At 50.6% G+C, this 26,420-nt stretch overlaps 1 protein-coding gene across 3 annotated transcripts in view; it reads right to left on the minus strand.

Moving 5' to 3' along the window:
• Nucleotides 1-72: 72 nt before the first annotated feature.
• The window catches only part of tnip1 (TNFAIP3 interacting protein 1), an 81,684-nt gene continuing 55,336 nt past the window's right edge, over nucleotides 73-26,420 (minus strand). For 2 of the 3 annotated variants that reach the window (XM_052013807.1, XM_052013806.1), the window contains 10 exons: nucleotides 24,489-24,587; nucleotides 22,107-22,172; nucleotides 17,936-18,067; nucleotides 16,351-16,479; nucleotides 14,315-14,443; nucleotides 10,745-10,870; nucleotides 8,567-8,647; nucleotides 4,946-5,122; nucleotides 3,022-3,106; nucleotides 73-498 (listed from right to left, as the gene is read on the minus strand). In XM_052013807.1, the coding sequence (XP_051869767.1) occupies nucleotides 461-498; nucleotides 3,022-3,106; nucleotides 4,946-5,122; nucleotides 8,567-8,647; nucleotides 10,745-10,870; nucleotides 14,315-14,443; nucleotides 16,351-16,479; nucleotides 17,936-18,067; nucleotides 22,107-22,172; nucleotides 24,489-24,587 (1,062 nt within the window). In that variant the 3' untranslated portion in view covers nucleotides 73-460. The remainder of the gene's footprint in view (nucleotides 499-3,021; nucleotides 3,107-4,945; nucleotides 5,123-8,566; nucleotides 8,648-10,744; nucleotides 10,871-14,314; nucleotides 14,444-16,350; nucleotides 16,480-17,935; nucleotides 18,068-22,106; nucleotides 22,173-24,488; nucleotides 24,588-26,420) is intronic. The other variant, XM_052013808.1, reaches the window with a different exon arrangement.

Below are 26,420 nucleotides of genomic sequence, written 5' to 3' on the forward strand. Positions count from 1 at the left end.
ATCCGTGGCCTTTGGATCAGGAAGAACCTCAGAATGAGTGGCTCAGAGAGCAAAAATTCGGCATAAACCATCCAATTTCTAACACGAGTTTCTTTTGTTTGTTCAACTGCAAACATTAATAGCAAGTTTCAACTCTTCCCATACAATTTAGTTAACAATCCAAGGCTGCTAACAAGCATAACAAGCCAAGTTAACCCCACCCCTCCCAATTTGGCTCATCGCTGCTACCAGCCTCCCTCCCCCTGTCCCCCCTCCCCTCCCACTCTACAATCCCCTTCCCCATCTCCAGGCATTAATGAGTGTGCGGTAGTCTGTACAATGCCAAGGTGCTGCTGTGGTCTCCCCGCCATAAACACTCTCATCTGCTCCACAAGAGGGAAGTTGCAAAGGTTTCAGAACCATTCCAGTGGGTACGGTGGGGTCCGCAGGCAAGCTGGGGGGGTGGGGTGGGGTCTCTCCCTCAGTGCTGCCCCTTCCCCTGTCCTGGAGATGCTGGCTCTGCAGGGTGGAGAAAGCAAATGCAATGTTAGTGTTCATTTCGAGAGGACTAGAATATAAATGCAAGGATGTAACGCTGAGGCTTCATAAGGCGTTGGTCAGACCACATTTGGTGTATCGTGAGCAGGTTTGGGCCCCGTATCTAAGGAAGGATGTGCTGGCGTTGGAGAGGGTCCAGAGGAGGTTTACGAGAATGATCCCGGGATGAAAGGGTTAACTTATGAGGAGCATTTGATGTCTCTGGACCTGTACTCGATGGAGTTCAGAAGGATGAGAGGGGATCTCTGAGACCTACCGAAAGGCCTGGACGTGGAGAGGATGTTTCCATCAGTGGGAGAGTCTAGGATCTGAGGGCCTCAGAATAAAGGAATGTCCCTTTAGAACAGAGATGAGGAGGAATTTCTTCAGCCAGGGGGTGGTGAATCTGTGGAACTCATTGCCACAGAGGGCTGTGGAGGCCAAGTCATTGGGTGTATTTGAAGCAGAGGTTGATAGGTTTTTGATTAGTAAGGGCGTCGAAGGTTACAGGGAGAAGGCAGGAGAATGGGGTTAGGAGGGGAAAATAAAATCAGCCAGGATCGAATGGCGGAGCAGACTCGATGGGCCGAATGGCCTAATTCTGCTCCTATGTGATGGAGGAAATAAAATTCGAACATTTTATCAGAGTGCGGAGAATCCACCGTGTGTGACTGCTCCTGTCTCTGTTGAAGAGTGTAAAATAACACCTGAACCATCATGAGTCATACAGCACGGAACCAGGCCCTTCGGCCCAACTGGCCCATGCCAACCAAGATGCCCATCTAAGCTAGTCCCATTTGCCCACGATTGGCCCATATCCCTCTAAACCCTTCCTCTTCATGTACCTGTCCAAGTCTCTTTTAAGTCCTCGTAGAGAGTCCCTGCAGAACCAGGCCCTTCAGCCCACTGAGAGTGTGCTGACCAATCCCATTTCAGTCTCCCCACATTGCCCTCAACTCCCTCAGATTCTACCCCTCTCCCACGCACCAGGGGCAAGGATAGAGTTCCCCGTGGTCCTCACTTCCCACCCCACCAGCCTCCGCATTCAACAGATCACGCTTCGCAAAGCAACTTGCTGCCTGACCTGCTGAGTGTTTCAGGCGATTTCCATTTTTGTTTCAGACTTCCAGCTGCTGCAGATTACTTTTGGCTTTTGAAGTATAAAGTCTCAGGGGCAGAGCAAATAAATTTGTTTTCTTCTAAATCAGTACAGGAACAGAGCCCGATTGGGTCACCTATATCTGGAACTTTAGCCATCCCTCCACGGATTCTGTCTACACTTCTCACTGCCTCAGTAAAGCAGCCAACATAATCAAAGACCCCACCCACCCCAGACTTTCTCTCTTGTCCCCCCTACAATCGGGCAGAAGATACAAAAGGGTGAAAGTGCGTACCACGAGGCTCAAGGACAGCTTCTGTCCCGCTGTTATAAGACTATTGAACGATAACATGGACTCTTGACCTCACAATCTACCTTGTTATGACCTTGCACCTTATTGTCTGCCTGCACTGCACTTTCTCTGTAGCTGTAACACTTTATTCTGCATTCTGTTATTGTTTTCCCCTGTACTACCTCAATCCACTGTGTAATGAATTGATCTGTATGGATAACATGCAAAACAAAGTTTTTCACTGTACCCCGGTATATGCAACAATAATAAACCAATTTACCGATTTAACAGGTGACAATGCACAGTGAGCTTCAAGTTTGTCTAAATGTCCCTCAGTGGCTCCCTATCCCCTCAGAGTAATACAACATGGAAACAGGCCTTTCGGCCCAACCTGTCCATGCTGACCATGTGCTCACCTAGTCCCCTTTGCCTGCGTTTGGCCAGTATTATTTGGCCCCGAGTCGTTACAGACTGTCAAAGCTGATCGTGGCTCGTGTCAGAGCACAGGAGAGGGTTTCTGTGTCAGTTGCTTTGACTGAGTATGTTTAGGGGCAGTGGGGCATCAAACTTTCGGGAGAAGTTTACTGCCAAGTGTTTCCCAACCTTACCACCTGACAGCTGAACCAACGGTAAACATTCACTCACTTACCTCAGACAAACCACCCTCGCAGGCTGTAACCCTGAAGTCATCGCCCCTCCCACACTGATGGCCTTCTGCCTCGCCGCCGCCCCTCCCTCCTCGCCGCCCCTCCCACAGCGCGGTGCTCCCTCCTCACCGCCGCCTCCTCCTCTCCTCCCCTCCCCAGCATGACCCTCCCTCCTCACTGCCCCTCCCACAGTGTGGCACTCCCTTCTCACCACCCCCCTACAGTGCAACCCTCCCTCCTCACCGCCCCTCCCACAGCACTCCCTCTTCACTGCTCCTCCCTCCTCGCGATACTCCCGCAGCGCAACCCTCCCTCCTACAGTGCGACACTCCCTCCTCACCGCCCCTCCCACACTGCGGCACCCCACTACCTCCCCCCCCCGCCCAAACAAGGATCTGGAACCTATGACCTTTGGTAAAGGCACATCTAACCAACAGAACAAACTGGACCCGGACAGGTCTCCCCACCTTTCCCGTCTGACTTTGGTCGGTCAGGTTCCGCAGTGTGCTGACTCCGTGAGGGGGTGTATGCCACATTCCAGGGGTAGTCCGGCTAGGGGAGGGGGTGGGGAGAAAAGACAAATTAATGACCAGACAGAGAAACAGAGACAGATAGAGGGTGGGTGGCATAGGCGGGTAGGGGACATTGTGAGGCAGAGACAGTCATGTGGAGCCCTGGGACGTCCTGGGAAGTGTCGGTGGATTAAACTGGAGACGGGCTGAGGTGAGACTAGAGCTAGGGGACATGGCCTCAAGATTCGGGGGAGGAGATTCAGGATGGAGGTGAGGAGGAACTGCTTTTCTCAGAGATCTGTGGAAGTCTCTGCTCAGGGAAGCAGTAGAGGCTACCTCATTAAATTTATGACACAGTTAGATTTTTGCATCGGAGGGGGATTAAGGGTTATGGGGAAAAGGCAGATCGGTGGATCTGAGTCCACGGACAGATCAGCCATGATTTTATTGAATGGCAGAGCAGGTTCGACGGGCCAGGTGGCCTCCTCCAGCTCCTATTTCTTATGTTCAGGGCAGTGAAGACGCAGAGATTTAAAGTGAGACAGAATAGGCAGCAGAAGCTGGAATCTGGAGCAACACACAAGATGCTGGAGGAACTCAGCGGGTCAGGCAGCATCTGTGAAGGGAGATGGACAGTCGACGTTACAGGTCGAGACCCTTCACCTGGACTGAGAGAGTAGAGGGGAGAGAGCCGGTGTAAAGAGGTGAGGGGAAGGGTTGGGGCAAGAGCCGGCAGGTGATAGGTGGGTCCAGGTGAGGAGGGGGGATCGGCAGATGGAGGAGGGGAGGGTGGGGACAGTGACAGAGGCTGGGAGGGGACAGGTGGAGGTGACAGAGGGCTGCAGATGGTGGGATCTGATGGGAGAGGAAGGTGGAGCCTGGAACCAAATAAGGGAGGTGGGGAGGGCAGATGGGAACAGTGGGGGGGGAGGGGACCCAGTGGGAGGGGTGTGTGGGTGACGAGCAGATGGAGTGGGTGGGGGGGGGGGAGGAACAGGGTGATGGGGGCTGGGGAGGGTGTAGGAGGATCGGGAGAGAGGGGAAAGGGTCAGAGGGGGAGCAGGTTACCTGAAGTTGGAGAATTCAAATGTCCGTGCCGTCGGGGTGTAGACTCCCCGGGGGGAATATGAGGGGCTGTTCCTCGACTTTTTGTTCAGCCTCACTCTGGGAGCGGAGGAGGCCGAGGACAGACAGGTCAATGTGGGAATCTCATTGAAACCTACCGGATACTGAAAGGCCTGGATAGACCGGACGTGGAGGATGTTTCCATCAGTGGGAGAGTCCGGGATCTGAGGGCACAGCCTCAGAATAAAGGGACGTCCCTTTAGAACTGAGGTGAGGAGGAATTTCTTCAGCCAGAGGGAGGTGAATCTGTGGAATTTGTTGTGAAGGCCACATCATTGGGTGTATTTAAGGCAGAGATTGATGGGTTCTGGATTGGTAAGGGGGTTAAGGGTTATGGGGAGAAGACAAGAGAATGGGGTTAAAAAAAACATCAGCCATGAATGAATGGCAGAGCAGTCTCGATGGGCTGAATGGCCTAATTCTGCTCCTATATCTTATGGAATGGGGAGGGGAGGGAATTAAATTGACAAGCAAACTGGGAGATCCAGATGTCCACTGCGGACGGAGCAGTCGCTTCGTCTCACTGATGCAGAGGAGGCCACATCAGGAGCACCGGATGCAATAACCATGTCTGGAGGACATGCTTGTGAGACACTGCCTCACCTGGAAGGGCTGCTTAGGGTCCTGGATGGTGGGGAGGGAGGAGGAGCAGTGACAAATAATGGAGAGACCCCCAAGTCGACCCAAGTTTGAGGAGCAGAGACACGATCCCGAGATCTGTACAAGTCCGGGGTGGGTGGGGTTCGAAACTCACCGGCTGGTAGTGAGGGTGACCAGGAGGCATCGCCGAGGGGGGGTAGCGGATCTGCAGATCATACGGCCCGTAGACGGTGCCAGGGTGGGCGAGGGGCGGGTACGGCAGCTGGTAGGTGGGGCAGTAGATCCTCTGTGCCCCAGGGGGTGGGTCCGACGCCCTCCTCTCACCCAAACCCTGTAAAACAAAGGAGACAGAAACGGGAGGTCACTCCAGTGTGTCCAATCAGCAGAAAGAATGTACATTTACATAGCACCTTTTATCTTTAGTCAGGGGCGTGTGTTTCTAATGACATACCCACATGAGCCCCCACATCTCTGGATGACCCTGGAACCTCAGTCTCTGAGGCCGACGTCCGGGCATCCCTCAGGAGGGTGAACCCATGAAAGGCGTCTGGTACAGATGGGGTACCTGGCCACGGGCTAGAGATCTGTGTGGACCAACTGGCTGGAGCGTTTACACATATTCAACCTCTCGCTTCTGCGGTCTAAGGTTCCCACCTGCTTCAAACAGGCATCTGTTGTACCGGTGCCCAAAAGCAGCGAGGTGACCTGCCTCAGTGACTACGGTTCAGCGAGGTGCTTCAAGAGGTTGGTTATGGTGTGAATCAACTCCTGCCTCAGAGGTGGCCTGGATCTGCTCCGACTTTCCTACCGCCAGCTCGGGTCAACAGCAGATGCCATTTCTCTGGCTCTTCACTCTGCTCTGGACCATCTGGGCAACAGGGAGCTCGTACGTCAGGCTGCTGTTCATCGATACAGCTTGGTGTTCAATGCAATCACCCCATCCAAACTCAAGAGACATGGGCCCCTGCGCCTCCCTCTGCAACCGGATACTCGACCTCCTCATCGGCAGACCTCAGTGAGGGTTGGTGACATCTCCTCCTTGCTGACCATCAACACAGACGCACCTCAGGACTGTGTGCTTAACCCCCCCGTTCTACCCTCTACACACACATGTCACTGTGTGGCTAAGCACAGCTCCGATGTCATCTTCAAATTCACCGACGACACCACTGTTGTTGGATGAATCACAGACGCTGATGAGTCAGCGTACAGGAGCGGTATGGGACACCTGGCTGAGTGATGCCAAAACAACAACCTCTCGCTCAACGTTAGCAAAACTAAAGAGCTGATTGTTGACTTCAGGAAGGGGAAGGAGGGAGAACATGCGCCAGTCTACATTGGGGGAAATCGACAGTGGAGAGAGTCAGCAGCTTTAAATTCCTGGGTGTTAACATATCGGACAACCTGTCCTGGGCACAGCACGTAGATGCAATCACAAGGAAGGTGCGCCAGTGTCTTTCTTAGGAGGTTAAGGAGGTTCGGCTTGTCACCAAACACTCTAACAAACTTCTACAGATGCACTGCTGAAAGTGTCCTGACTGGTTGCGTCACGCTCTGGTATGGCAATTCGAATGCGCAGGAACGCAAGAAGCTGCAGAGAGTAGTGGACTCTGCCCAATACATCACGGGCACATCCCTCCCCACCATCGGGAGTAACTACAGGAGGCGCTGCCTCGAGAAGGCAACATCAATCATCAAAGATCCCCACCATCTGGGCCATGGCATCTTCTCGCAGCTACCATCGGGCAGGAGGTACAGAAGCCTGAAGTCCCACACCACCAGGTTCAGGAACAGCTACTTCCCTTCAACCATTCGGTTCTTGAACCAACCAGCACAACCCTGATCACTACAGTTTAGCAACACTATGACCATTCTGATCACTTTGCACTAAAATGGACTTTACTTTCTTTGTTCTAATTGTGTTCTTTCTTGTAAAAATTGTGTAAAATTTATGTTTAACTTAAGTTTTTCTTGTGAATGCTGCTTATATACTATTTACCTGTGATGCTGCTGCAAGTAAGTTTTTCACTGCACCTATGCACACATGGACTTGTGCAGATGACAATAAACTTGACTTTCAACTTTATCTACACCCCTCATGATTTTACAAATTCACCCCTCAGCCTCCTACACTCCAGGGAAAACAGTCCCAAGCCTGTCCAGTCTCTCCAGAAAACCACGAGAGGCAGGGAGAAGGTGGATGGTCACGGGGACAACGTTAGCGGACACTGCAAACCCCAGGGTGGTCTCAGTCGCTCAGCCACATCCACACACACACACACAGCCTGCACGATGCCAGTAACACAGCCTTCGATTTGTTAGTCGACAATATTTGCTTTTCCACACTCGTTCCTTGGGTAAATAAACACGTTAGCTGGCAGGTTACAGAAACATAGTTGCAAGGGCCACACAGCGAGCATGCCAGAACTCAGAACCAAAAGGGGGCTGAAGCTTGGCGAGCTGATAATTTTAGAAATCCTGCAGTGTTTCATTTGTTGTTTGCAGAAGGTATTGAGGCAGGACTCAAGGAAAAGGTTGAAGAAGCAGGCCACTCGCCCACCATTCAACAAGATCACGGCAGATCTGATCTTTGAGGGCAACGTCTTCCTATAACCGCCGACTCCCTAAGTGTCCAAAATACTGGTCTGTGTCAGCCTCAACCACGTTCTCTAGGGTAAGCCAATCACAAGCTTCAGAAAAAATTCCCCCTCATCTCCATTTTAAAGGACACGCTTGCCATCATTAGTCGAGGCACTGAGTTCAAGAGTCAAGGAGTTACGTTACAGCTTTATAAAACTCCGGTTAGGCAGCACCTGGAGTATTGCATTCAATTCTGGTCGCCCCATTACAGGAAGGATGTGGAGATTGTGGAGAGGGCGCAGAAGAGGTTCACCAGGATGCCGCCTGGATTAGAGGGCATGAGCTATAAGGAGAGGTTGGACAAACTTGGGTTTATTTTCTCTAGAGCAGCGGAGGCTGAGGGGAGACCTGATAAGAGGTTTATAAGATTATGAGAGGCATAGATAGACAGCTGGTATCTTTCCCCCAAGGTACAAATGTCTAATACCAGAGGGCGTGCATTTAAGGTGAGGGGGGAAAGTTCAAAGGAGATGTGTGGGGCAAGTTTTTGTTTACACAGAGGGTGGTGGGTGCCTGAAATCTGCTGCCAGGGGTGGTGGTGGACGCAGATACGATGGAGGCATTTAAGAGGCTCCTAGAAAGGCACATGAATGTGCAGAGAATGGAGGCATGTGGACCTTGTGCAGGCAGAAGGGATAAGGTGTCATTGCATTCAGCTTAATTAGGTCAGCACAACATGGTGGGCTGAAGGGCCTGTTCCTGTGCTGTACCGTTCTACACATCTTCCACCCAATCCTAAACCCCCTCACCAGGGGAAACTTCCACTCATCGTCCTCCCCACTCCCCCCCCAACCCCGTCAACCCCATTCAGAACCTCCTGTTTTAACCAGATCTCCTCACTTTCTTCGAATTTCCAGTGAGTTGCAGGGGCTCAGTCCTGCCCCGAAGACAAACCCTTCAGTCAACCTTCTCTGAACCACCTCCAATCCAAATGTATTCCTGCTTAAACAAGGAGGCCAAAGCTGACTATAGTGCTCAGGGTAAGGTCTCAGCAATGCCCTCGAACGTTGGAGATTCAGAGACACACAACAGGGAAACAGGTCATTCGGCCCATGGGGTCTGCCCTGACCGACAACCACCTATTTACACTAACCCAACCTTTTGCACTCTCCCACATCATCACCCACTCCGATACCTGTTTCTGATTCTTCAGCAGCCTCTGAATTGTTTCTTTTTCCAACTTCTCCTTCTGATAATCTTCCTGATAAACCCGCAGCTGAGAGAGAGCAGACAGGACAGCCATAAGCAGCGGCAGCAGGCAGGCACCACGCCGTGAGAGCAGGAGAGAGCCAGAGCGAGAGAGGAGGCCAGTGAGCAGGAGAACGTGCAGTCAGAGAGGGAGAGAGGCAGGTGGGCGGGAGGGGAGGATGGGAAGGGCGGACAGACGGGCAGGAGGTGAGGGCAGACAGACGGGAGGGGAGGGCAGACACAAGAGGGGGACAGGAAGGGCAGACGGACTGACAGGAGGGGAGGGCGGGAAGAGTGGACGGACGGGCAGGAGGGGAGGGCGGGAAGGGCGGACGGACGGGCAGGAGGGGAGGGATGGGAGGGGGACAGGAGGACAGACAGATGGGAGGGGAGGGCGGTCAGACAAGGGGGACAGGAGGGGCAGACAGACGGGCAGGAGGGGGACGGGAAGGGCGGACGGACTCAGCAGGACAGGTGAAACAGGAAGTACAGATGTGCGGACAGACATTGGTCAAGAACGACCACACAGAAACCCTGGCACCAAGGTCCAGGGAAACGCCCGGTGAAAATTCCAAGCCTCGGGGATCGACTGGCAGCTGCCAGTGACAGCGAGAGCTACCACCCCCAGGATGAGGTGTCACGCGCTTGCGTAGAATGGGACACCAGTACTTACAGCGGCCACAGCTGGAGTGAAATCCACCACATCTGGCCCCCCACACACCCCAACACCTCCCCCACCATCAACCTGTTCCCAAACTCCCAAAGTTCCCTGAAAGTGGCGACACAGTTAGATAGGGCGGTGAAGAAGGCGTTCAGCATACTGCCCTTCATCGGTCAGGGCACTGGGTACAGGAGTTGGGACGTCCCGTTACAGCTGTACAAGACACTGGTGAGACCACACTTGGAGCACTGTGTGCAGCTCTGGTCGCCCAGCTATAGGAAGGACGTCATTAAGCTGGAAGGGGCGCAGAAACTATTCCCGAGGATGTTGCCGGGACTGGAGGGCTTGAGTTATAAGGAGAGACTGGACGGGCTGGGAGTGAAGGAGACTGAGGGGTGACTGAGGTCTTTCCCAGCGTAGGGGAGTCTAAAACTACAAAGCATGGGTTTAAGGTGGGAGGAGAAAAAGTGGACCTGAGGGGCACCCAGAAGGTGGTCCGTATATGGAACGAGCTGCCAGAGGAAGTGGTTGAGACAGGTACAGGTGCATGGATAGGAAAGAGTTAGAGGGATATGGGCCAAATGGGACTAGTTCAGGTAAACAACTTGGTTGGGCCTGTTTCCCTGCTGTATCACCTCCATCTCCTGGCACGTTCCCTTGGGGGTGGGAGCTGAGGCTGGATCTGCTGCAGAATCCCAGGTTTGGGTTGACGTCACCCAGACCCAGATGATCCACAAGGAAAGGTCACCGGAAGTGCAGGGTGATGCTCAGGGATCCCAGCGGAGAGAAACCTTCTGTTGCCCGATGAGAGGTGGAGAGCTGACCTCCTGCCAGGTCGCCCACCTACACACAGACACGGAACGCAGTTGCATTTCTATAGCGCCACTGGGATGTCCCAAGATGTTTTACAACCAACGAGGAGCAGCCATTACTGTGATGTGGTGAACGAGTGCAGCAAGACACGATCTGCTGAAAACTAAACTGTTAAATGAGTTCTGCTCTCATTTCTTTCGCAAGTTTTTTTTTTCATTAACATTGGAGTCATCAGGCGGAGTGGGATGGAGTGACCGCCCCTGGGTTCAAGGCTGGGTGAAGGCAGGAGGCTGTCTGATGAAACCTCCAGGAACCCGTCCAGAGTTTGAAGTGCCACACAGACTGGGAGGTAGATAAATATTTGGAAGATCAAGGGGTTATGGTGAACTGGCTCAGGAGGGGAGCCGAGGTCAGCGATCACATTGGATGGGGTGGGGCAGGCTAGAGAGGCCGAGTAGTCAACTCCTGCTCCTGTTACCTTAGGTCTTTGTTCCTGGGGATCAAACGCATGGAACTGGCTTTTCCCAGCTCGGAATCCCGGGGGTGGGAGGGAGAGGTAGAGGTGATCGGGGGCGGGGGGGGGAGAGACAGAGGTTGGGTATAAAGGCGAAGGTGGGGGAGAAAGGGGGAGGAGAAGCAGCGATTCTGTACCTGAGTGTTGAGCATCATCATCTCCGTCTGCACCTTCTCCAGCTTTTGCCTCAGCTCCTCCTTCTCCTCACTCATTCTCTCCCGATCACTCCGCTCCCTCAGGAAATCCTCCTCGAAGATCTTTACCTGGATGAGGCAAGCAGATCCTGGATGTGACCGAGGGTGTCTCAGTGGGAAATGGGGGATGTCCCAACATCTAAAGTTGGTGTCATGGGGTGGGGGGGGTGAGAGCAGGAGAACAAGCTGGGGGTACAGTGTGGGAGGAGGCCATTTGGCCCATTGACGTACTAGCTCTTTAAGAGCAATCCAGATAATCCCACTCCTGCTCCCCACCTCTCTCCCTGACCCCCTGAGCAACTCCACTGTACAATTCTCTGCAGCCTGAGAAACCTTTCACTTTTCTCCCTGCTCTTGTCCCTAGACAAAAGGTACCACAACTTTTATCCCCCCCCCCATTCTCAATCACAATGAATGTGTGGTAGAGTTGTAGAGTTATAACCTTTAACCTGAGAACAGGCCCTTCAGCCCAACTTATCGATGCTAAGATGCCTTCCTGAGCTGGTCCCATTTGCCCACAGTTGGCCCATATCCATCTAAACCTTTCCTACCAATGTACCTGTCCAAGTGTCTTTTAAACATTGTAATTGTACCCACCTCCGGCAGCTCAATCCATACACCCACCACCCTCAGTGTGGAAAAACCTACCCCTCAGGTCCCCTTTAAAATATTTCCCCTCACACTTTGAACCTATGCCCTCTAGTTTTAGACTGCCCTACCCTGGGAACGACGACTGTGTGCATCCACCTCATCTACGCCCCTCATGATTTTATACATCTCTATAAGGTCACCCCTCAGCCTCCTTCGCTCGAGGGAAAAGTCCCAGCCTATCCAGTCTCTCCTCATTATTTTATCTCTCCAGTCCTGGGAACATTCTTGTGAATCTTTCAGAGTCATAGAGCAATGCGACATGGAATCATCCCAACCAAGATGCCCATCTAAGCTGGTCCCATTTGCCTGCATTTGGCCCATATCCCTCTCAACCTTTCCTATCCACGTACACGTCCGAATGTCTTCTAACTGTTGTTATTGTACCTGCCTCAACCTGTGTGTGAAGAATTTGCCCCTCAGGTCCCTTTCACATCTTCCCCTTTTTACATTAAACCTATGCCCTCTAGTTTTTGATTCCCCCTCCCTGGGAGAAAGACTGTTCATTCACCCCATCTATGCCCCTCATGATTTTATACACCTCTATAAGGTCACCCCTCAGTCTCCTACGGTCCAAGGAACGAAGCTCTAACCTGCCCAACCTCTCCCTAAAACTGTCAACATTCTTGGTCTGATGGAGGATTTCCTCTCCCCCCCACAGATGCTGCTCGATCCGCCGAGTTCCTCCAGCAGATTGTTCGTTGCTTCAGATTTCACCAACGATCCACACTTGACAAAAGAGGCCTCTGTTCTTGTTTCTAGAACTTTCCTTGCCCACAAGGCCCCACGATTGGAGGCATGTAGAAATCTCAAAGGATTTTATTTTGCCGGTTCAATTTTTTGGCGGGGGATTTGGGCACTTTCTCAGGGGCAACCCAAGAAACTGCAGAGAGTTGTGGACACAGCCCAGTGCATCACGGACACCAGCCTCCCCTCCTTGGACTCTGTCTTTACCTCTCGCTGTCTTGGTGAAGCAGCCAGCATAATCAATGACCCCACCCACCTGGGTCATTCTCTCTTCTCTCCTCTTCCATTGGGTAGAAGATACAGGAGCCTGAGGGCACGTACCACCAGACTTAAGGACAGCTTCTACCCCACTGTGATAAGACTTCTGAACAGTTCCTTCATACGATGAGATGGACTCTGACCTCATGTTCTACCTTGTTGTGACCTTGCACCTTATTGCACTGCACTTTCTCTGTAGCTGTGACACTTTATTCTGTACTGTTACTGTTTTTACCTGTACTACATCAATGCACTCTGTACTAACTCAATGTAACTGCACTGTGTAATGAACTGACCTGTACGATCGGTATGCAGGTCAAGTTTTTCATTGTACCTTGGTACAAGTGACAATAATAAACCAATACCAATTGATCTCGAGGAGGATATGGTGAGCTGCCTTCTGAGACTGCTGCAGTCCTTCTGACAACCAGGTGGCTTGTTAGGCTATTTCTAAGGACGGTTAAGTCACTGAACGATATAGAGCCACACAGGTCAGACTGGGTAAAGACAGCAGACTTTCTGCAGGCACCCTGGGTGAACTCTGTGATCGGTGGGCCCCTCAGGGGATCGCGCATGTTGTGGACGGTGTGAACGAGATTCTTATCTGAAGTAGTGCATTTTGCAGTAGTTCAGTGTCTGTGTAGTTTTTTCTTTCTTGTGTAAGTTGCTATAGTTTTGACACTGGATGTCATTTTGTAGTGCTTTTAGTGAATAAATTTTTGTATGTTTATAAAAAAGACAGATTTCCTCCCCTTAGTGAATGAGATGGGTTTTTACAACAACCTGATCACTTTTAATGACCGATTGTTTCAAATTTCAGATCTTTCACTAAATTGGGATCTTTCAGATCTTTCCGAATTAGGGCAAACATGGTAGTGTAGCGGTTAGCGTAATGCTATTACAGTGCCAGCGACCCGGGTTCAATTCGGGCCGCTGTCTGTAAGGAGATTGTACGTTCTCCCCGTGTCTGCGTGGGTTTCCTCCGGGTGCTCCGGTTTCCTCCCACATTCCAAAGACGTACGGGTTAGGAAGTTGTGGGCATGCTATGTTGGCGCCGGAAGCGTGGCAACACTTGCGGGCTGCCCCCAGAACACTCTACGCAAAAGATGCACTTCACTGTGTGTTTCAATGTACATGTGACTAATAAAGAAATCTTAATTTAAGTCCCACAATGGCAGTGGTGGGATTTGAACTCATGTCTCCAGATAATCAGTCCGGGAACCACTACGCCGTCACCATACAATAAAGTTGCAGAGGGTTGTGAACACAGCCCAGTCCACCACAGAAACCAGCCTCCCCTCCATGGACACTATGTCTACACTTCCCGCTGCGTCAGTCAAGCAGCCAGCATAATCAATGACCCCACCCACCCTGGGCATTCTCTCTTCTCCCCCCTCCCATCGGGCAGAAGATACAAGAGCTTGAGAACACGAACCACCAGGCTCAAGGACAGCTTCTATCCCGCTGTTATAAGACTATTGAATGGACCTCTCATACGCTAAAGATGAACTCTCGATCTCCCAATCTACCTTGTTGTGGCCCTTGCACCTTATTGTCTGCCTGCACTGCACTTTCTCTGCAACTGTAACACTTTATTCTGCATTCTTTCTTCCTTTTTGCTACCTCGGTGTACTTATGTATGGAAAAATCTGCCTGCATGGCATACAAACAAAAGCTTTTCACTGTATCTCGGTACATGTGACAATAATAAACCAATTACCAATACCTTGACCTCCCTCTTCCCACTCTCTGCAAGCCTCAGTCACCCCTGGCTGTGCCCGACATCGCACTGTGCACCCGGCGTCTATCCGACACAACCTCCATGCATGGGAGCGCTCAAGGCTGGGCCCATCTCCTCACCTGCTGTTTGAGGACCTCAATCTGTGTCAGCAGTTCGTTCCTTCTGGTGTTCATACAGGAGTCTCCAGCGGCGGTGAACAGGGGTGCCTGTGGGGTTGGTGACTGCAGAGAGAGTGCCTCCTCCAAAGCCTGGGGAGAGGAGGAAGTGAACCACCAACATAACTACTTGAATCGCCAAGAAGGTTACAGACCAAGTGCTGGTAAAGGGGATTAGCGGAGATGGGTACTCGACGGCCAGCATGGATATGGTGGGCTGAAGGGCCTAATTCTGTGCTGTACGACTGTGGCAAGAGCTCTGCTCAGTGGGACAGGGGGTACAGCAGCAGCGTAGTGGGAAACAGAGGAGTTCTTATCATTACTGGTGAAGTTCCACACAGCCCCACCTACTGAGTAGACGCCAGTGACAGACTCTGGCTGCCTTATGAGCCGACATGAGGTAGGGCGGGAGGAGGGAGGGGTTCCCGCTGCCTCGGTAAAGCGGGCAGCATAATCAAAGACCCCGCTCACCCGGACATTCTCTCTTCTCCCCCCTCCCATCGGGCAGAAGATACAAAAGCCTGAAAGCACGTACCACCAGGCTCAAGGACAGCTTCTATCCCACTGTTATGACTATTGAATGGTTCCCTAGTACGATAAGACGAACTCCTGACCTCACAATCTACCTTGTTATGACCTTATTGTCTGCCTGCACTGCATTTTCTCTGTAACTGTAACACTTTATTCTGCATTCTGTTATTGTTTTCCCTTGTACTACCTCAATGCACTGTTGTAATGAATTGATCTGTATGGACGGCATGCAGAAGTTTTTCAGTAATAAGATTTTCAATAATGTGACAATAATAAACGAATTTAACACCAGCAATCTTCTGCGGTATAATCCAGGGGTTTGTATCACTTGTTGGTAAAACACTAACTGTCACTGGGTAACTTTGTCCGGTATTCTGATGACATTCCCAGATAAAGCATTCCCAAAATGAAAGAGCCCAGGATAAACAAGGAAAGTACAGAGGGCTTGCATCTGCTGGAGTTTCAAAGAGCCAGAGGGGACTTGAAACACAAGATCCTGAGGGGGTCTCCACAGGGTGGGTGGGGAGAGGATGTTTCCTTCTGTGGGGGGGGGGGATCTAGAACTGGGGTCACTGTTTAAATATAAGAGTTCATCCACTTTAGACATGAGATGATATTTTCCTTCTGTGATGAGTCTTTGGAACTCTCTTCCTCAAAGGGCGGTGGAAGCAGTCTCTGAATATTTTTTAAAGATCGATTCTTGATAAGCAAGGCATGAAAGGTTACTAGGGGTAGGTGGGAATTGGAAGCTGAGGTCATAATCAGATGAGCCCTGATCTTATTGATTGGTGGGGTATGTTTGAAGGGCTGGGTGGCCCACATATGTCTGTCATGGACTGCCACAGAGGTGGAGGTCAGGAGTGTAGGAGAATGAGGGGCGACCTTATAGAGGTTTATAAGATCATGAGGGGCATAGATAGGGTAAATACAGTCTTTTTCCCAGGGAAAGGGAACCAAAAACTAGAGGGCACAGGCTTAAGGTGAGAGGGGAGAGATCTAAAAGGGACCCAAGGGGCAACTTTTTCCACACAGAGGGTGGTGGGTATATGGAACGAGCTGCCAAAGGAAGTGGTTGAGGCAGATACAACTATGACATATAAGCGACACTTGGACAAGTTCATGGATAGTAAAGGTTTAGAGGGATATATCAAAACATTGTGGGCCAAAGGGCCTGTATTGTGCTGTACTTTCTATGATTCTATGATATGGGCCAGACATGGGCAAATGGGACTAGCTCAGGTAGGCACCTTGGTCGGCATGGACTAGTTGAGCCGAATGGCCAGTTTCCATGCTGTGTGACCCAATGGCTATCACCCTATGTAGGTACCGATGACTTCTCCCCAGCACGGGTGAGGGTGGGGAGGCAGAGAGATCAGAGGTGAAGGGGTCCCAAGACGGGGAGAGGTGGAGGAGGAGGAGAGCAGGTTCAGGACGTCCTGTTGTAAACCAGGGAGGCCGAGGTCACCCACCTTGTTGAGACGCTGGATTTCCTTCTCCTGACACTCCCGCTGTTTGGTCAGGGGCAACAGCTGATCCCTCAGACACTGGTTCTCCTGTTTCAGGCCTTTAATCTCCGTTAAAAATCTTTCCTTTTCAGTCTGTGGGGGAGGAAGCGAGACAGAGAAAGAGATAGTGAATGGAGCCCAGCTGCTTCTGCAAGCGCAAGGGGGCAAATCACACCCCTCACAGCTTCACGGGGAGGGGGAGGGAGCGCCTCTACTTTTTTTTAAATAAGAGGCTTAAGGAGATTCAGCACATCATCAAACATTCAAACAAATTTCTACAGATGTGCTGTTGAAATTTTCCTGACTGGTTGCATCACGGCCTGGTACGGCAATTCCAACACACAGGAACGCAAGAGGCTACAGTGGATGCAACCCAGCCCATCACGGGCACATCCCTCCCCACCACTGACAGCATCTACAGGAAGCGCTGCCTCAAGAAGGCGGCGTCTATCATCAAGGACCCCCGTCATCCGGGTCATGCTGTCTTCTCACAGCTCCCATCGGGCAGGAGGTACAGAAGCCTGAAGTCCCACACCACCAGGTTCAGGAACAGCTACTTCCCTTCAACCATTCAGTTCTTGAACCAACCTGCACAACCCTAACCCTCCCTCAGCAACGGGACACTACGGACCACCTCTTGCACTGCCGTGGACTTGTCTCTGATTGTGTTTTTTTATTTGCACTAATATCTTTCTTGTTTTGATATGATATCTTTATTAGTCACATGTACATCGAAACACACAGTAAAATGCATCTTTTGCGTAGAGTGTTCTGGGGGCAGCCCGCAAGTGTCACCAAGTTTCTGGCGCCAATGTAGCATGCCCACAACTTCCTAACCCGTACGTCTTTGGAATGTGGGAGGAAACCGGAGCACCCGGAGGAAACCCACACAGACACGGGGAGAATGTACAAACTCCTTACAGACAGCGGCCGGAATTGAACCTGGGTCGCTGGTGCTGTAATAGCGTTACGCTAACCGCTACACTACCACGCTTGCCCTAAATATTTTAACTGCACTGGCTGGGAATCGAACCGGGCCTCCCACGTGGCAGGCAAGAATTCTGCCACTAAACCACCAATGCAACAGGTCAGAGGGCAGGAGCAAGGGGAGCAAAGGGGAAGCAAGGCTCCAAAGTCGAGTTTATTGTTCTATGCACAAGTCCATGTGTGCACAGGTGCAATGAAAAACTTACTTGCAGCAGCATCACAGGCACACGGCATCAGATACACAGCGTTCACATTTATACAGAGATTACACAAGAAAGAACACAATTAGAACCAAAAAACAAAGTCCACTGTAGTGCAAGGTGATGCTATACTGAGGTAGTAATTAGGGTTGTGCAGGTTGGTTCAAGAACCGAATAGTTGAAGGGAAGTAGCTGTTCCTGAACCTGGTGGTGTGGGACTTCAGGCTTCTGTACCTCCTGCCCGATGGAACCAGATCTATTATCACTGACATACGACGTGAAATAAATAAATAGTGCGTAAACAAAAGGAATAACGAGGTAGTGTTCATGGGCTCCTGCTTCAGCACACACCACACTCGCACCTCTCCATTGTCGAGCTTGGATTTAGCCAGCAGCAGCTTCCTGTCAAAGTCTCGCTGCTTCTCGTCACAGGCAGTCTCCCGCTCGGTCAGCTCCTTCTGCGCCAAGGCCAGGCGCTGCCTGAGGTTCACGATCTGTCGGGAAACAGGATTCAAACAGGAGGGTTGGTCCCCGATCAGGCTCCCTGCACCCGCTCCAAACAATGCCACGTCCCAGCCGAGGGAACAGATGACGTTAGCCGCCAGCGCGGGCTCAGAGGGGAACGAGCTCTCCCCCCCGTGAACCTATTCGAGTCCCACTCCAGCACCCTATCCAACCTTGCACTCCCCTACAGTACCAGGGGAGTGCTAACTGCCGTGCCCACTGCACCCAGTGCTGCCACATCAACTCTGAAGCAACGTTAGGAGTCAGACAGCATGGAAATAGGCCTTTCGGCCCAACTTGTCATAAGAACATAAGAAATAGGAGCAGGAGGCCATCTGGCCCGTCGAGCCTGCTCCGCCATTCGATAAGGTCATTGCTGATCTGGCCGTGGATCCAACGACCTGCCTTTTCCCCATAACCCTTAATTCCCCTACGATGCAAAAATCTATCTAATGGTGTCTTAGATATATTTAATGAGGTCGCCTCCACCTTCCCTGGGCAGAGACGTCCACAGATTCACTGCTCTCTGGGAAAAGCAGTTCCTCCTCATCTCCATCCTAAATCTACTCCCCCGAATCTTGAGGCTATCTCCCCTAGTTCAAGTCTCACCTACCAGTGGAAACAACCTTCCTGCCTCGATCTTATCTATCCCTTTCATAATTCTATATGTTTCTATAAAATCCCTCTCATTCTTCTGAATTCCAGTGAGTATAGTCCCAGGCGACTCAATCTCTCCTCATAGGCTAACCCCCTCATCTCCGGAATCAACCTGGTGAACCTCCTCTGCACCACCTCCAAAGCCAGTACATCTTTCCTCAAGTAAGGAGACCAGAACTGCACGCAGTACTCCAGGTGTGGCCTCACCAGTACCCTGTACAGTTGCAGCATAACCTCCCTGCTCTTAAATTCTATCCCTCCAGCAGTGAAGGCCAACCTTCCATTTGCCTTCTTGATAACCTGCTGCACCTGCAAACCAACCTTTTGCGATTCATGCACAAGCACTGCCAAGTCCCTCTGCACAACAGCATGCTGCAATCTTTCACCATTTAAATAACAATCTGATCTATTTCTCCTTCCAAAGTGGATGACCTCGCATTTACCAACATTGTACTCCATCTGCCAGACCCTTGCCCACTCACTTAACCTGTCTATATCTCTCTGCAGACTCTCCGCATCCTCTGTGCAATTTGCTTTTCCATTCAATTTAGTGTCATCAGCAAACAGATACGCTGCACTCGCTCCCCTCTTCCAAATCGTTAATGTATATCATGAACAGTTGCAGGCCCAGCACCGACCCCTGCTGCACCCCACTCACCACTGATTGCCAACCAGAGAAACACCATTTATCCCAACTCTCTGCCTTCTATTGGTTAACCAATCCTCTATCCATGTTAACACATTACCCCCAACTCCTTGCATCCTTATCTTATAGACAAGTCTTTTATGTGGCACCTTATCGAATGCCTTCTGGAAATCCAAGTATACAACATCCAACTGTTCCCCTCTATCCACTGTGCTCATCAGATCCTCAAAGAACTCCAGTAAGTTCGTCAGACAGGACCTGTCCTTCCTGAATCCATGCTGTGTCTGCCTGATGGAACCACTTCTATCTAGATATCTCGTTATTTCTTCCTTAATGATAGCTTCAAGCATTTTCCCGACTACAGACGTTAAGCTAACTGGCCTATAGTTACCTGCCTTTTGCCTACATCCTTTGTTAAACAGTGGCGTGACATTCACCACAACGTGGCGTGGCGTGTCCTTGCTGACCAAGGTGCCTACCTGAGCTAGTCCCATTTGCCTGCATTTGACCAATATCCCTCTAAACCTTTTGCTCTCCCAGTACCTGTCTAAATGCCCCTTAAATGCCATAAACGTACCCACCTCTCCCACTTCCCTTCCCTCGGGAAGTTCTCCCAATTCCCTTGTATCACCCACACTGTGCTGCCATCCAGACCAACTTAATTCCCTCTCCCTCAGCTCCCTCACCTGAAACGTTGACCGTTCCTCTCTCCACAGCTGCTGCACGACCTGCTGAGTGTTTCCAGCATTTTCCACATTTGCTCAGTTTTTCTTACCCCACCTGTACAGATCTAGACTGCCAGACAGAGCCCACCACCAGACGTTACCACTAACAACTCATTACACAGACCAAGAAGCTCAATGTGCCCCCAATTAAGCCATTTCAACTTATCCTATCATGGACATTCCCTTTCTTCTGCACATCCCTCCCCCAGCTTCCCTCCTACTGAAAACTAACCTACATTGTCATTGAGCACAGTAATACAGCACAGAAACAGGCCCTTCAGCCCAACTCATCCTTGCTGACCAAGATGCCCATCTAATTTTGTCTGTGCTTGGCCCACATCCCTCAAAAACTTTCCTACCCACCAACCTGTTCAAACATCTTTCAAACATTGTAATTGTACCCACCTCTACCACTTCCTCTGGCAGCTCGTTCCATTTCCCCACCACCCTCTGTGGAAAAATTGCCCTTCAGGTCCCCTTCAAATCTTTCCCCTCTCACCTTAAACCTGTGCCCTCTAGTTTTAGACTCCCCTACCCTGGGGAAAACACTGTGACCGTCCACCTTATCTATGCCCACATGATTTTATAAACCTCTATAAGGTCACCCCTCAGCCTCCTTCGCTCCAGGGAAAACAGTCCCAGCCTCTCCTGATAACTCAAGCCCTCCAGTCCCAGGAACATCCTGGTGAATCTTTCCTGCTCCCTTTCCTGCTTAACCCCTTCTAGTTTTAGACTCCCCTACCCTGGGTAAAAGACTGTGCTCATCCATCTTACACACGCTCATCACGATTTTATAGATTCTCTTTCCCAGTTCTGATGAAGTGTCACAGACCCAAAAGAGACCCAATCGTTTTTCTCTCTCAACAGATGCTGCCTGACCTGCTGAGTATTTCCATCATTTCCTGTTTTTATACTCCAAGTGCCCAGTGCTTAACCCTCAACTTTCAAACAGCGGGGTCATCTAAACCTCCCAAAAAAACCACATCAGCTCCCAGAGTTAGAAATGCCTCAATCCTTGCTCGGGTTTACCGGAAGGAGTTTCCAGGTTGAAGAGTGGCTCAGTGACTCAGCAAGTAAAGCTGCTGCTTCACAGTGTTAAGAGACCCCGGTTCAAACCCTACCTCCGGCACTTTCTGTGGGGAGTTTGGACGTTCTCCCTGTGGGTTTCCCCCGGCTGCTCCGGTTTCCTCCTACATCCCAAAGGCATGTGGGTCGGTGGGTTAATTGGTCACTTCAACAGCCCCTAGTGTGTGGGTGAGGGTAGAGTCTCCGGGGAGTTGTTGGGAATGTGGGGAGAATAAAATGGGATTACTGTAAATGCAGTTGGTGGCCAGAATTGACTTGGTGGGCCGAAGGGCCTCTTCCTGTGTGTACGACTTGAAGAAAGAGGTCCACTACCTCACCTCCCACCAATGTATATCCCAGCTCACCCAACACTCAGTTCACTCCAGAAACTGTCTGCCTGAACACAGAACACTACAGCACAGTACAGGCCCTTCGGCCCACTATGTCGTGTCGACATTTTATTCAGCTCTGGGATCTATCTAACCCTTCCCTCCCACATAGCCCCCTATTTTTCTATCATTCATGTGGCTATCTACGAGTCTCTTAAATGTCCCTAATGTATCTGCCTCCACAACCTCTGCTGGCGGTGCTTTCCAAGCACCCACCACTCTCTGTGTAAAGAAACTTACCCCTGACATCCCCCTTATACCTTCCTCCAATCACCTTAAAATTAAGCCCCCTCATGTTAGCCATTGTCGCCCTGGGAAAAAGTCTCTGACTGTCCACTCGATCTAAGCCTCTTATCATCTTGTACACCTCTATCAAGTCGCCTCTCATCCTCCTCTCCAAAGAGAAAAGCCCTAGCTCACTCGACCTGTCCTCATAGATCGTGCTCTCCAATCCAGGCAGCATCCTGGTAAACTCCTCTGCACCCTCTCTAAAGCTTCCACATCCTTCCTATAATGAGGCGACCAGAACTGAACACAATTTGTTTACCTTCTGCTCATACTGATGCTTCATCCCTCGGAACTGCTGATCCCACTGCTTGTTGACATCCAGTAGCTGGAGACGGAAAACACAAAATAATTACCGGCCACTGAGTGCCCCACCCGCATCGTCAAAGACAAGCCACAACTGGCAGAGATGGGAACCTGAAACTGCATCCCCACCCGCTCCTGCGAGATCCGGTGCCCTGCAGGGTTACTGCTGTGGTTTTACGAGGAGTTGGTCAGTCCGCATTTGGAAATATCGTGAGCTAACTTTGGGCCTCGTATCGAAGGAAAGATGTGCTGGCTCTGGAGAGGGTCCAGAGGAGGTTCACGAGAACGATCCCGGGAATGAAAGGCTTAACGTACGAGGAGCGTTTTGATGGCTCTGGGCCTGTACTCGATGGAGTTCAGAAGGATGAGAGGGATCTCATTGAAACCCTCCAGATACTGAAAGGCCTGGATAGAGTGGTCGTGGAGAGGATGTTTCCATCAGTGGGGGAGTCTAGGATCTGAGGGCATAGACTCAGAATAAAGGGATGTCCCTTTAGAACTGAGACGAGGAGGAATTTCTTCAGCCAGAGGGCGGTGAATCTGTGGCATTCGTTGCCAGAGGGCTGTGGAGGCCAAGTCATTGGGTGTATTTAAGCCAAGATTGATAGGTAAAGGGGGTTAAGGGTTATGGGGAGAAGGCGGAAGAATGGGGTTGAGACGAAAAAAAAACAGCCATGATTGAATGGCAGAGTGGACTCGATGGGCTGAATGGCCTAATTCTGTTCTTATGGTCTTATTGGTAGACAGTTGAATGTCACCATCTTCAGCTTTGCGGGAACCTCTGGTGTGGGAACAGAAACGATCGCAGGACAACACATACATGGCAAGTACTATCTATAGATGGAAGAATGGGAGCCACTGGGACACAGGAGGGAGAAGGCAAAGGGTGGGGGGGGGCTAAAAAGGGAAAGGGGGGTAGAGTCAGAGTCATACAGCATGGAAACAGGCCCTTCGGTCCAACAAAGCCATGCTGACCAAAGTGTCGGTCCAAGCCAGCCCAATTTGCCTGCGTTTAGCCCATACCCCTCTAAACCATTCCTGTCCAGGTATCTGTCCAAATGTCTTTTAAAATGTTGTTATCGTACCTGCCTCAACCACTTCCTCTGGCGGCTCGTTCCATATACCCACCACCCTTTAAATCTTTCCCCCTCACCTTCAACCTCCACCCTCTAGTTTTAGACTCCCCTACCCTGGGGAAAAGGCTGTGACCATCCACCTTATCTCTGCCCCTCATGATTTTATAAACTCTATAAGGTCACCCCTCAGCCTCCTTCACTCCAAGGAGTTAAGTCTCAGCCTGTCCAGTCTCTTAAAGCAAGCCCTCCAGTCCCGGTAACATCCCCGTGAATCTCTTCTGCAGCCTCTCCAGTGGCTGAAGAGAGCAAACCTGCCCTCCCCCATCCTCACCACATTCTGTAGGGGTACCACTGAGAGTGTCCTGACTAGCTGCGTCTCTGTCTGGTATGGTAACTGTAACACCTCAGACCGCAAGACTCTGCAGAGAATTGGAAGCACAGCTGGGAAGATCATTGGAGTGCCTCTTCCCTCCATCCTGGACATCTACAACACACGATGCACACGCAAGGTCTGCAGAATCATAGATGACCCCTCTCATCCCTCCCACTATCTATTTGTCCCACTACCGTCTGGCAAGCAGCACCGGAGCATCCGGGCCTGAACTACTAGACTATCCAACAGTTTTATCCCCCGAGGCTGTCAGGCTCCTGAATTCCCTGGAGGCAATCTCAGGCAAACGTCACGTCAAAAGCCTTGGTTTGCACAACAGCATACAAGAACTTTGGCTGCCGCTGAGCATGTTTATACACTTGGTGTAACACACTGAGTTCTGTATTTTCTTCGTCCAACTCAGTTTTGCACTAACCCTGTACTAATTTTATATTCTGTATATAACATTTTTTTGCTCTATTTGTACTTGCACAATTTTTTCTGTCTGCGTTTATTGTATGTCATCTGTTCTACGTATGTGCTATGTATGTCCTCTGTTCTATGTATGTCCTCTGTTGAGAGCGCCTGGGAGAAACGACATTTCGTTCCTCTATGTGTTTTACAGCACGTGGGTGAATGACAATAGAGTGTAACTTGAACTTGAACTTAAGGACATCCTTCCTAGCGCTGGGCGACCAGAACTGCCCACAATACTGCAAGTGTGGTCTCACCAACATCTTGTACAGTTGCAACATGATGTCCCGACTCCTATACTCAATGCACTGACTGATGAAGTAGGGAGAGAAGAGCTGGCGGGCCAGAAAAAGACAGGCAGCAGTAAGCTCACCCCCAAACCCGCCCCGCAGGTAAATCTCCATTTCACAACACTTGCCTCTTTCCTCTGCACTTCCAACGCTGCCACTTTCTTTTCCAAAATCTCCACCGAATTTTTGTCAGGACGTTGTTGCTGGTGCTCTCCTACTTTTACGCTCTGGGAAACAGGAACGATCAGAGTGGAGGGAGAAAATGAACTGGTGGTAATTAGCAATGTATCACATCATAAGCAGAAAACACTCTGAATACTCAGCAGGTCAGGCAGCATCTGTGGAGGGAGAAACGAGGTCAACATTTCATCACAACTGGAGAGGTACAGAGCTGATACCTTAACCGTTTCATTTCAGATTTTCAGCACCTGCAGTTTTTTGGTTTTGAGCGAACCGAATAAAAGTTCGGGAAATAGCAAATCCTCAGGTCCTGATGGTCACTCAGGACGGACGCTCGAAAAAAACGGAAGCACAGCCTCTTCCTGCGAGCACAATGTCTTCGTACAGCACGCAGCCCCTGTACCCTAATTGGCATGGGCAGGTTTAGCAACGATTTAGGGGCTAGATCTTGAAGGCGTAAAGCCCTTTGCACAAAGGGGTCCACATAATCTGGGTTCCAGTGCTGTACCGAGGCACCAGTGCACAGTTAAAGCTGCTGTTGTTTGTTAAGATGTTAAACTGAGGACCTCATGCTCCCTCCTAAGCCATATCATTAAAAGAAATTCGACATGTCCCCATTGACCCTCTCCAACTTTTATTGATACAGCATGGAAAGCATCTTCTCCGGATGCATCGTGGTTTAGTATGGCAACTGCTCTGCCGGAGACCGCAAGAAACTGCAGAGAGTTGTGGACACAGTTCAGCACATCACGGAAACCAACCTCCCCTCCCCTCCCCACTGCCTCAGTAAAGCAGCCAACGTAATCAAAGACCCCACCCACCCCGGACATTCTCTCTTCTCCCCCCTCCCATCGGGCAGAAGATACAAAGGCCCAAAAGCACGTACCACCAGGCTCAAGGACAGCTTCTATCCCGCTGTTATAGGACTATTGAACGGTTCCCTAGTACGATAAGGTGGACTCTTGACCTCACAATCTACCTTGTCATGGCCTTGCGCTTTACTGTCTGCCTGCACTGCACTTTCTCTGTAACTGCAACACTCTATTCTGCATTCTGTTATTGTTTTTCTCTTGTACTATCTTGATGCACTGATGTAATGAAATGATCTGTATGGATGGCATGCAGAACAAAGCTTTTCACTGTACCTTGGTACATGTGACAACAATAAACCAATTTACCAAATTCCATCATTACCCAGAAGGACTTCTCCCAGGCAATGCAAGATGCATCCCTCTTTCACACATCTGCAGAATAAGGATTTACCTCAGAATATAATTTTCTATTTTTTTCTTTCGTTTGTCAATGTTTTACCACAGCTTTGACCTTTCAAACAGATAATGCATAACAGTTCCAGAGACCAGGTTCAATCCTGACCTCCGGCGCTGTCTGTGTGTGAAGTTTGCACCTTCTCCCTGTGACCGTGCGAGTTTTCTGAGTGCTCCAGTTTCCTCCCACGTCCCAAAGACGTGCGGGTCAGTAGGTTAATTGGCCACTGTAAATTGCCCCTAGTGTGTGGATGAGGGGTAGAATCTGGGGGAAGTTGATGGGAATGTGGGGAGATTAAAATGGGATTGGTGTAAATGGCTGGTTGATGGTCATCACGGACGGTGGGCTGAATGGCCTGTTTCCTCGTTGTATGGGAGGTACGAGGAAGAAAGCATGAGGGGGGGGGTAACGGGAGCTAAAAGACAGGCAGGAGCCTGATGTTTATAACCTGAGCGTCTAATATTGAGAAACCTACTCAGAAACATTAAAGAGTTGGAAATGGGGAAAGGTTTCAATTCCCAGGACTCTCAGTGCTTCACTTAGCCGAAAGCAATCCTTGCTCGTCGAGCGAATTCCATGGCTCCACTGTGCAGAGGAATCGTCCCGAGATTGCA

The sequence above is a fragment of the Pristis pectinata genome, chromosome 4, assembly GCF_009764475.1.
Source record: "Pristis pectinata isolate sPriPec2 chromosome 4, sPriPec2.1.pri, whole genome shotgun sequence".
In the NCBI taxonomy this organism is placed as follows: domain Eukaryota; kingdom Metazoa; phylum Chordata; class Chondrichthyes; order Rhinopristiformes; family Pristidae; genus Pristis; species Pristis pectinata.